The 12,379-nt window shown below is 40.5% G+C and overlaps 1 protein-coding gene across 1 annotated transcript in view; it reads right to left on the bottom strand.

The window, feature by feature from the left end:
- The window catches only part of AGO2 (argonaute RISC catalytic component 2), a 33,660-nt gene extending 25,354 nt beyond the window's left edge, over positions 1 to 8,306 (bottom strand). Inside the window, 2 exon segments of the mRNA XM_031061607.1 lie at positions 4,229 to 4,349; positions 8,080 to 8,306. Of these exon segments, the coding sequence (XP_030917467.1) occupies positions 4,229 to 4,349; positions 8,080 to 8,306 (348 nt within the window).
- Between the last annotated feature and the right edge of the window lie 4,073 nt (positions 8,307 to 12,379).

The following is a 12,379-nucleotide window of genomic DNA, read 5'->3' as shown; positions in this document are numbered from 1 at the left end:
TTGAGCAACCTTGTCCAGTGGAAGGTGTCCCAGCCCATGGCAGGGCTTGGAGCAGGGTGGCCTTAAAGGTCCCTTCCCACCCTAACCACTCTATATTTATTCCAAATACTGCTCATACACAACTCATCTGATTACTGAATGCTTTGGTGCCCTTAATCTAAAAAACAACAACAAAAAAAAAAACTTTTTTTTTTCCTCTCATGGTATCAGTTTACAAAATTCCTTCACCAATGGGAGATGAAGAGTAACCTGTGCTGCAGTACCCTTGTCCTTGGTGGAAATAAAATTAAGAGATTGAAGAATTTCTATTCCAGGTGCCCAACTGCAAATACCAGTAAAAGTTAGCAGAGCTGTGACTGCTGAATTTGACCCAAAACAGTTTTTGGTGCTGGGTCTAACTCCAAATGAGTTGAATTAGGAGTCACTGCTAAAAGAAGTAAGGTTTAAATAAAACTTTCCTGTGCTTCTTTTTTTTTTTTTTAATTAAATATCTCACCCTGTTTAAAAAAATGTCCCTAATCCACATCCCCCATCCAAAAGTTCACACATACTTTTAGGCACTGCTGATCAGAATTCTTCCTCTTTCAGTTATATCTTATTTATCTCACTCTGTACTTTTGAGGACAAATGAACACTCTCATGTTTGGCAAAGTAAGCAAAATACGAAAAAATTAGGACAGAGTAGTTTTAGATGGGAATTTTACTATGTCCTTTATTATTAGGATACATCCTAAAGCAAAATACAAGATTTTTTTTTCTTCTCTATCCCCAAATAAATGTCAGGATGCTATCTGACATTTGTTTTTTTAGCAGTCAACTCACTGCTAAATTGCAACAGAGGTGACAATTTTGCAGCTAAAGGAGCTAAATGAAAGGGTCAGGATGTGAAAAATCATTAGGCCTGTAGAAAAATTTCAAAGCTATTCTTCAAAAGAATAGGTCTTGAAGCTGATGTGGTCTGAATGACTCACACAAATCAGCACTATCACTGTTTAAAAAAAAATTACACCTGACCGTGTGTTTTTGAGGAATTCTTAGTATTTCTTCTTCTCCATAAAATAAATGCAACATCACATGGTTATTTTATCATGCTCTGAGCATACAATGTACCTTTTCTCCATTAATGCAAGAGCTTTTCCTTCCCAGGGATTCAGAGGAAAACAGATTAACAAGCTATGGGTGTAGACAAAGCTCTGCTTCTGTCATGTGCAGAGTCTTTAGCAATACTTCAGAAAGACAGAGAGGCAAGTTTGTGGCCACAGACAGGATTAACATTTTCTTTCTAGAAAAGGGAATAGCAGCAGGATTTCTACACCAAACTGATGCTCTGTTCATTCCTAATTACTGTTTTTCTAATAAAAGACTAATGAAGATGCAGGTTAAGATACATCAGTTGCTCTTGAACCTTGCTAGGTGAGAAAGCTTCCAATTTCAGGTGAAATTAAATTCCACCTTTAACTGTAGAATGATATTTTAGGGAAATACACAAGTAAAGCAGGAATTGCATACAAAGCTGCTGTTAGAGGTGACCTGGGTTTGCTGTGTAGAACCTACGGGGAAAGAGGAGACTTTTAATATCTTCCTACCTTGACGCTGTCCCAAATACTACTTTCTTCTCAATATGTACAAGTAAAAACTAAGAAAATATCATGTTAATATTTACATATTCCATATTTGCTCTAAAAGGTCTAAAAAATTAAGAAATTAAAAAGTGAAAATAAGGAACACTAAGGGAGGAATGAAAACATATTTGATAACCATTAAAGGCAAGCAGATAAGTATTTATATTGAAGAAAAAGTTATAAAAGAAGCAGAGCTGCCAGCAAATACAACAAAAAAACAAGCCCAGAACAACCACTACAACAAGAGATGAGGACAGAGTGCATTAATTAAATTAAAAGAGCAACAGGAGGAGAAAAACCTTGGCAATTTGGTGTCAGCCCTCTGTTTAATATCAGCTTCTCCACTACCAGTGCATAGTGCAAGTCAATTAAGATCTTCCACATAGATTAATCTTTGTATGTTCATTAATCTTTTCAATATGATCCTAAATGCAATCAGATGTGCAGTAAACTTGCTATATTTGCTATGTACAGAACAGTGGAAAAAAAAAACCACCAAAGAAAGCTAATCTAATTATGCTGGAGGAAAGTCCTAATACCTACAAGCTTTATAGTGGTTTAAATCATGCTTAAACCAATTTAGCACCATGTAAAAATTTCCTTCATTAAGCTAAATTTCCCCACATCTCATTTAAAACAGCTCAAGATTTATCTCTGTTAGCTCTTTCCTCCAGGGTAATGTTAATATATGTGGAGCAGAACAAGTGACAAAGGCCTATAACCATGAGAAACAGGGGGAAAATGAGAGTTTATTGAAAGTGAGCCACAAATTAAACCACCTGAAACTATCTCATGATAAACTCCACTACAAACACCCTCCCCAGTGACCCCCCCACTCCAAATGATGACTGCTCTGGCAAGACTGGGAATGGATGAGATGATTTCTTGGGTGAGATGTTCCTTCTGTGCCTGTGCTGACCAGACAGGACTCTATTCCTGATGCTTTGGATTTTAAAGCCCACACACACTGACATACACATGGTAAAACTGAAATCTAGGACAGTGTGGCAGCAGGAAATGTTCCTAATGCCCCAATTCCTTTGTGTCCCTGCAAACCAACAGTGTAACCTACAGCTGGGAAAAGGCTGACTTGGAAGACTTTGTTAACTCTGTCCCATCCAAAATGGTTATCAGAGCAAGGAGGGCCAACTTGCATCTCATGAAGTCTCATTAGATCTGAGCATGAATTAGATCTCTGTTTATCATGTATAAATAAATCATTTCTCATTTAACTTTACTTATTAAATGCAGAACTTCATACTTGTCATAAGATAAACTATAATTCATCCATAATTTGTAAAGTATTATAAGGCAACTCTGCATAGATCCAGAGTTGTTCAAACCCCTAAGAGACTCTCATCAAGTATCCTTCCACCTTTGCAAATACTTTGCAGTCTTGTGTGTCAAACCTGTAGGAACTGGAATATTGTATGTGAAAGCAAGGGGAAAAAACCACTAAAGACTTTTAGTGATTCCTTATAGTTTTCCCAGACATTGCTTTATCAGTTAATGAAAAGCAATTGACACTGGAGCAGAGTCTGACCTTTACTGCATGGCATTCACTTAAACAGATTGGGAGGAAATAAAAATTACACATATGAGATTAAGAGCTTGATTCAGGCAGAACTACAAACACTGCACAGGCATCCAACATGAGACAGCAAAAAACAGCCTGAACTATTCTACAGCTGCTAAATTTCAGAGGGTCATTTCTCTATATTTATCTTCCCCCCGACGTTTTATTTTTGTCTAAAGCTGGAGATAGAAGAGTGCTCTCCTGTAACTGTGCACCCCCAGCAGAAAGGAACTACTGCAGTACCGAAGAGAATGACTGTGCCCTCCCTCAGGGACTCACCTGAATGAAAACAAGGCACAGAAAATTCAATCTGCTATGAGATCACAGATGCATAGGCTCAATTATTTACTAGGGCTTGTGTGTTTGCATGTTCCAACAGAGTCCCTTCCACTCCAGCAGTCAATGGGCACAGGAGCTGCCACAACCAGAGCCCAAAGAGGTCACTGCCCCACCAGGAGCTGGCAAACACAACCCCAGCCCGCTCCAGCTGCCCCAGGGCAAAGACTGCAGGTCTTAACCTGTGCAGTGTAAATTAATTTGGCTCTCAGTCATCAAGGATTAGGGCGGAGAAGTTCCAATACAGGCAACAGAGAGATGGAGGAGCTTCTTTCAGCTACTGATAGCGAGAATAAGCTTAGAGTGGGCCTTGATGAGATTAGTGAGGTGACACAACAGCTTCTTGCTGCCCAGAGCAGCATTTTCCCTCCTCTCTCCCACACTCAGCTGTGCTCTCCCTTTTTCCTTAGTGCCACTCTGGAGATAGTCTGCTGTCTGGGGCAGCTGATCCAGCTCCCTAAAGCAGCAGAAACCACACCAGTGAGGGGAGAGAGAGGGAGGAATGAAGGGATATCGAACAGGGAGTGACCACTGGGATAGCAGCAAGCTCACACTTGTGTCCTAGCAAAGCAGAGTGGCAACAACAGAGACATCTATTGCAGAAACAAACAGAAAATCAGTTTCTATTAGTTATTAAAAGTATTCTGAAAATACCACATTGAAATCTGTAGAGATTTTTCTATTTAAAACTTACTTTATCTCTCCCAATGGGAAGTGGCATAGCTGTATAAAGGTTTTTTCTTCCATCAAACACTGGTTTGCGATCCCCAAAAATCTGGGTTTTAAAGTGCTGAACCATATGCTCCACTATTTCTCTGAAAATGCAAAAAGATTAAGTTAATCCAACTTTTTATTTTGAATGTTAAGAGACAGACAAGTACTATATTTACCAACAGAGGCATTAGGTAAATGAAAGGGTTGTCCACTCCTGTCTATTAAAGGCAAGATTTGTTTGACTGATCTGAACTGAAAGCAACCTTTTCACAGACTAAACTGTTTTCTTAAAACTGCTATTTTAGGGTTTTTTTCAGATTTAAACTTTCATTCCTCTTTTGTGTGACCTACTGGAAGTGGTGAAGTGAATGCTCATGCTCTCTCAAGCTCAAAACAAGAAGTGCCTGATAGATCTGAGGCTTCAGCTCTCCTGTCCTACAGCCCTTTCTGCAGAAGACCCTGGACCACAAGCTCAGCAGAAGCTGAGCTTTCAAAAACATCATTATCCCAGCTTAGAGCCCCAAAGTCAGGACAGCAGTTTATGCCAACAGTGATAGCAAAATGTTTTGCAGCTCCCTGAGAAAAATAATTTTGAAATGCATGTTTTTTTCATACACACAACAAAACTGGGATCTATCCAACAAAACTGGGTATATGCACTCAGTGGATCTGTGAATATTAACAGTACACATTCATTTAAAAGTAGCTGGAATTAGGTTCCATTTTTGTATGAACAGGGAAACCACTCACACAGCTCCTGTCAAACCACAGTGCTTACACACTGGCCATCCAAAGTAGCTCAGCAGTCACTGAGAGGTCAGCTGGAATAATAACATTTTTTGATGCCAAAGGTCTTTTGGTCCCAATGTCCCAGACAGACACCCCTCAGTGCACCTGTACTACCCAAAATCCATCAGCAGGCTGCAATCTTAACACACAATCAGGGGCAAAAGGGCATTAAGAGGTTAAAGTGGCACAGAAAGGAAAACACTGCTGACAACCACCAGCTCACAGAGGCTGCAGGTGACTGTTCATGCACCCTGACTTGGCAGGTATTACAGTGCTGCAAAATCTGAGACAAAACTGAACTCACTCAAGGAAAAATCTGAGACTGCTTTAATTGGCAATTTCTTTGCTGTGTCCCAAGGTTTATCTTAAAATAAGATGTGGCCACTGAAAGAAACTCTGATCTCCTGCAAAGCATGAATCAAACCTGACCCAGTAATATCTGCCTCAGGTCTGCAGGGTCTGACTGAACAAGCATGTAACAGGGAGGGTGGGAGGAAGGAAGTATTTTCAACCTTGAGTTTAAGATTGAGCATGGAAACCCCACTCTCTTCCTGAGCAAGTTCTTCCATTTGTAAACTGCTTTACATAAAAAATGAACACTTTCACTTCATTTATGTTTTCAAGCTTCAAACCACATCCACAATTAGCAATGGTGCTTCTCAGCTGTGGGTGGAGATATTTTTAAGAAAAATAAGTTATTTTCTCCATGCAGAGTTAAGAGAAGAGTTATTTACCATTTCACTAACTTCAGCCCTTTGGGACGACTGTTCTACCAAGCTCATGCAAGCTCACCAAGAACCCTGGGCTGGCAACTGCAGGCAGAGTTCACCTTGCACAAATCCTCAAAAATTAAATTGAGAGCACCCAGAGTGCAGAATTAAACTCACATTGTCCACTCTGCCTGTCCAACTACCCAAACTGATCTGCCTCATGTACAGAATTGTAGCCAGACTGTATTAATTCAGGAGCACATTGTCCCAGCTGTGTTTTTCCAGTCCTGCTCCAGCTCATGTCTCAGTGTGGAACTTGCATCTACAGTGGATACACCCTGCAGTGGGGTCTGCAGGGTCACAGTGCAACTGGAGTAAAACTGAAGAACAAAGCTGACACACATGAGGGAGTAGAGCGAAAAATAAAACCTCTCTCCCTCTTTTCTAGAGGCTATATCATACAAAGCAATGATAAAAACTACTTACTATATACATATGAATTATAGAACCAAAATACCAGAAACCTGTAAAAGGCAGCTGTAAAAAAACATAATTCAGAATTGGATTACATGTGCATCCTATATACATATATGATATATATATTTGAAGATATATATATATATATGAATATATATTTGCACACACAGAAATACATATATAGACATAGGTCACAGATCACAAAAACCCAGGTGCAGGTGAGTACAGGTACATCTATAGAATAGAGCAGTAAGTACTCAAAAGAAACAAAACACACTTCAATATGTGAATCCAAATTGTATTTTTACTACACTGTCCTGAGAAACATCCACCACACCACTGCTGAATGCATCTGTGGCATCTCTGCTTACTGCATTTTACCTGTGTACACCTGAAGCTGCTCCTGTCACCACAGAAGAGGAGTGACTAACCTGCCCAAGCAGAGCAGGCCATCACCAGGCACTGTAGGAAGAACTTGCTACTGAATAGAATCTGCCTTTCCAGTGAGAAAAACTGCTTTAGGTTTTGTGGCAAGGGAGGACTGTAAGGGAGGTGCTCACACAGAAAACACACATGAGCTGTGCAGAACTTGGCTCCCAGAGGAGCTGCAGAGGCAATCTGGATCAGCCAGCAGCAGCTGGCACTGCTGGAGTGGTGGCACGGACAGCAGGTCAGGAAAGCAAATTTCTCACAGCTTCTCTTATGAAAAAAGTGACTACTACAAGTGTTTTGCAGTGCTCCAATGCAGGAACAGCATCTCAGTGAAATCAGGAGTTGCCCTTGGGCAAGAAGAGAGCTCAGCTTCATGCACTTAACAACGGTGTTTGCTTTTAAAATTAACCTCAGCTCTTGAGTAGCTGAAAAATTAAACTAATAATAGATCACCACAGGAAGTAAAAAAAACCAAACAAACAGTACAGCAAAGCACAGTGATTCTGCTTTGTGAGAACACTATCATTACCAACTCCTCAGTGTAACAATGGAGAATGCCCTCAGGTTTATTAACTCACAGTAGGAAAACCGTGGCTTTCAGGTGGCTTTTTTGACTCCACACTGTTTATTCCCATGACAGCTGGTTCCACCCATGTCACCTCTTTAACAAGGAAAGGCTTTGCTCTTGAATACATAAACAGGCCATTCCAATCCTCCACAGTCAAGGTGTAGTTATGATGATGACACTTGTGGTTTCCAGCTGGTGCCAAGTCTCATTCTCAAGTTTCACCTCTGGCAAGGCTGCTCCTTTTTCAAGCCAATGAAGTGGCACACTCCAACAGGGCACAGATGCCAAATGCAAGACCTGGTTGCTGTTCCCCTGGACAGCTGATCCCTGTTTTCACCTTGCTATCTGTTTCAGGAGCATAGCTTTCCCTTATATAGAATCTACTGATGAAGGAGAATTTCTTACCTGCTTTAGGAACTCCATAATCCTCTCCCACAAACAAATGGGTTTTGTCACCTCTTGTGAGCAGGGAAAGGTGGGAAAACAAGCTGGTACCAGCAGCTCCCTGCTGAAGGACTTCAGCCAATTACACCCCAATATTTAACCAGGTAATAAGAAATCACTTTTATCAAGATGGTTTATACTGACCCAGCTTCAATAGAGCTAATACAGCTTATCCATCTGCCACCAGTGGCTTCAATCAGCAGCATCTTAAGATTCTGACAAAATCAATACCAGTAAAGATTTGGAAGGAAAAAAAAAAGTATATACATATCCTGTTAATTGAAGTGATCAGTACAATCACTGATTAAAGTCAGACATCTTTCCAGACACCAGTGAGGGCACCTGGCTCCAGCCTTTTCAAAGAAAAACAAGACTGCAAATAAACTGAGGAAAAGCAAAGTGCAGTGTTACCTGTTAACTCTTCTAGGACATTTTTCTGGCTTTATATCCAATTCATAATGGTAGATATCTATTTTAGGAATGTCCATTTCAAAGAAGTTGGCCTGCAGTTTGATTGTTCTCCCAGAAGTGCCAAAATCTGGTCGAGGAGGAGGTTTAAAGGCATATCCCTGTATTGGTGGTGGCAATGGGGGAGGAGGTGTGAGCACTGCAAAAGAGAGAAAGCACAACTCAGCCATCAGCTGTCTCAAATTGACATTTCAGCAAATTTACAGGCTATTGAACCAGTGAAGCCCAGCACATTTAAGCCAATACTCTTTTTAAACAACCTAAAAAATGAAAAAAAAAGCCCAAACCCTGTTTTCATGAGACCATGAATCCTATTTTCTCTTCCTTTCTCATGCTGGCTCACAATAGCCCCAATTACTGAAGAAAAATCTTAAAATCAGTTGCATTTTCCTATACAACAAGTCAGCTGTGTAGAAACTTCACAGACCAAGCAGGAGAGCAAGAACCAAGCTCTTCCTTGCAGGGAAGAATCTTCATTTTAAAACAGATCTACCCACATTTATTTGAGCCAACACCTATAAAATGGAGTTTCCACCACTTTCCTCCATGCTGCAGCTCTCTGCAAAATCCTGTAGTAGAACTAAACTATATCCTACTGCTTCCTTCACACAGAAAACAGAGCAAATACTCTACTGCTGCTGCGCTCAGTTCTTGAGCTCGAACATCAGCTGTTGCTCAGACAACATGAAGCAAACAGCAGTTTGCTGTTGTTTCAATCCAGGGAAGTCCATCAAAAATCCACAGAGAAGTTTGCAATACAACTTGAGTATTCAAAACTTCTGCAGCCTCAGTGCTCAGGTGTTCTGTGCTCTGGAGCAACAACTTGCAGCAAAACCTTCACATGTGAAAAAACCCAGGAGGTTTCTCATTACTTATGTAAGAATCCAGGTGTGGTTTCTTAAGATTATCAAATTCAGTTCTCTGCTAGCACCAGAAACAATTCACATCCCTTCATTAACATATCTGTCACCACTTTTCCACCCTGGCTTTCTCTAATGCTCCAACACTCAGAAAATGTCCTTCCATTATTATTTGTTTTTTGGCAGGTTATATTTGGTGGCCTTCATATTGAGTACTCCTGACTGTACTTCTAGATTTAAACCAAATACACATTTAATACTAAATTTTAGACTATACTCCTTCTGCTCAAAAACCAGACTTCATCATTCTCATCCTTCCAGTGATTTTTCCTGGGAAGACTAAGTGATAACCACACTGGTACTTCCACCTCTCAACTGGAAAAGGCAGATTAATGAGCCCTAAACTGTTTTTGCCTGCTGTACCACTGCCTTGTAAAGGCCATTTTAGGAATGTAAGGCCACTTCAGTTGCTTATGATTATCTCCCAATTCCCTATGAACTTCCAGCTATATTTTCTTTAATAAATCTTTTATAATCCATATCTATTAACCTGCTGCTTTCTGAATGATGCTCAGATTCTCCTTTTCCTCACAATGCCTCCTATACCTCTGATGAAATTTCACACACTTATTCCTAACATTTATGCAATGTTTGCTAATGAACATTTCATAATGAACACTTCATTTCAATGCTAATGAAATAATAAGACCATTCCCAACATTAGTAGCATCAATTCCCCACTTTACCCTTCAACACTTCCCATGGCCAGTTTCCCACTCATGAGTATCTCCCTATTTTTACCACCCTGCTAACAGTCAGCACTGATTTCCCCAAGCACCAAACACTTAATAAGATTTGACAATGGGAAAATGATAGAAGGGTTTGTTATTATTTTTTTGAAAATTTTCTTTTTGATCTTGTCTCCCAAACATATTCTATGGCATCCACCCTTTTAATTCAGGCTACTGAAATCCAATTTCCTTTTCCCCCTCCTTTTTATAAACATTGTCATTAAAGACTGTGGTTCTCCAACACTAACACAATCAACACATTAAAGTCACTTCTTGCTGAAGATCTGCATCTCCATAACCTAAAACTTCATGTTTCAGTACTTCAGTTTTGCTTTCAACAGCAATACAGCAATTTTTATTTGAGTATTATTCATCCACATTGCTCTTGCAGTGTCCACAGCTGCCCTGAGAAATGGAGCCAAATATCACCTCAGCTCTTATCTGTAAGCCAGCCTTGCCAGGAGCAGCCCCTCTGACCTTACCCACCTCCATCCCTCAAGGCAGGACAAAACACAGCTCACTGATTCTGCTCAACCCTTGGCTTTTTATTTTTTCTAAATTCCTACACATCCTGATTTCTAAGACATCAATTTTCGTCTTTTCCCAACACTTCCAGGCCCTCTGGTGATTTCACATTTTTCTGATGGTGATTAAGTGGCTCAGGTGGCCCTGGTGTCACCATTTCCCCTGTTTGGTGCAACAAATTCCCACTGGCTGTCACTCAGTGGAAGGAATCCTCTGCTGTGGACAGGACACCTAACAGAGTTACTGACAGCATTGCCACTACAGCTGGGAAGTAGCAGAAAAAATACTCCCACAAATATTTGTACTTGCAATACACCAAAGGTTTCTGTGATCCACCTCCAAATCTGATCAAGAGGATGTGCACAAAGCAGCCACCTCTACTCCTCCAGAATCCTGTTTGCCATCACTTCCACCCCCCTCTCTCAAATTTTAAAATAATCTGTCTCCCACATGCATTTTCAGTCACTCTGCTGCTGAATCCTTTACAGATCACCACTGCACACATTTTTATTTTCATCTTTCTGTAACAGAACATTCCCATTCGAAAATTATGTCCTAGTCATCAACTTTAATCTGTGATTTTTGTGTATTCCATGATTCCCATAACACCACCCATTATAAAATACTTTAATTTTCTATCCAGGCTCCTGTATTTTAACAGTTCCATTTCTTGTTATCCACACTCTGCATTCCACATTGCCTTCCACTATTACCTGGCCAACTCTTATCAACATATTGATTTCCCTTCTCTTTCCCAATGATTTTTATGCCTTCTAACATTTCTGTATCTACTACCACATCCTAACTCCACTGCTCTTCCTTTTCTGGGCCATATTTTGTACATCATGACTAATTTTCAAAAAGACAAAAAATTAAACTTAAAAATTGGAGGTACAAAGAGAAGCACAACGGAAGGGGACACACATCCCCACAAGCTATTTATGCCAAATTAAGAAATTCTATAATTAAGCAATAAATCCTCCCTCTGTTTTAAAATGAGATTGTTTAATGCTTCACAGGGGCATAACAAAGCCATATCTGTAAATGTTCAGGGATCAGCATGGACACGTGTTGCTCAACAACCCCACTGCATTCCTCCACTGTAGCTTCAGTGACAAACAGTGAATAAAAGTGAGCATTCAGCCCCATTTCTGAGACTAAGATGAAATGCTAAGAGAAGCACAGATTCCTGGGGAAAGATGTGAAGGCAGTTTTATAACCTGCATGACTCACAGAGACAAAAAAGCACCAAGCTGCCCAGAAAGCAGGACCACTGCCACCCTCTAGTTCCATCCTAAAGAGTTTTTTCAATTATTTGGGGTTTACGATCCAATTAAAGGAAAATTTTTAAAAAGGTGTGGGGAAGCTATTTCTGGCTCAACTCCCAAGGCAAAACTTATTTAGGGCAGGGTGTTGCTTCAAGGAGATAAGTTCTGTTTATTAAACAGCAGCAGTGACCCGATAAGCGCTCAGCCTACATTTGTGCCGCCTGAAACAGACACGGATGTGTCAGGGATGGGAACTGAGCTCCAGGGGACAAACACCAAATATTGCAACCACCCAGCTGCATTCACTCCTTGGACTACTGCCTCAAATTGAGAAAGCAAAATCAAACTATCTGGTGTAGAACTTATTGCAGCAAGCAGCTGTAAAGGGTAGATTCACAAAATAGGGGATTTGGTGCTGACAGAACAGAGAAATAAGGCTTGACCTCCTATCAAAGCATGATAGAAACTTTCAGCCTTGAGCAGGAGGCACAATTGCTGCATTCAACGTGATTCAGCTGCCCCATCTTCTGTTCACACACTCCTGCAAAATTCCCATCACTCACTCACTTTCACACGTGACAGAAGCTGTATCAATACAGGAATATTTTCCTTAGTGCTAAGGTTCCCAGGAAGCTTTTGCAGCTGGATGAGGTGTGCTACAGAGGACAGCACTGGACATCTGAGCTGGAAGTGATGCCCTGCCCAGGGAAAGCTGCCAAAATTCATGCAGAGACACCTTCATGAGCACAGATGCTGCTTCTGGAGACAGTTTTCAAAGCACTGGAAAATCTACATGTAT

This window comes from Geospiza fortis, unplaced genomic scaffold (assembly GCF_000277835.1).
Source record: "Geospiza fortis unplaced genomic scaffold, GeoFor_1.0 scaffold351, whole genome shotgun sequence".
Classification (NCBI taxonomy): domain Eukaryota; kingdom Metazoa; phylum Chordata; class Aves; order Passeriformes; family Thraupidae; genus Geospiza; species Geospiza fortis.
Note: the sequence above shows the minus strand (reverse complement) of the source record. Positions and strands in the feature narration are given on the sequence as shown.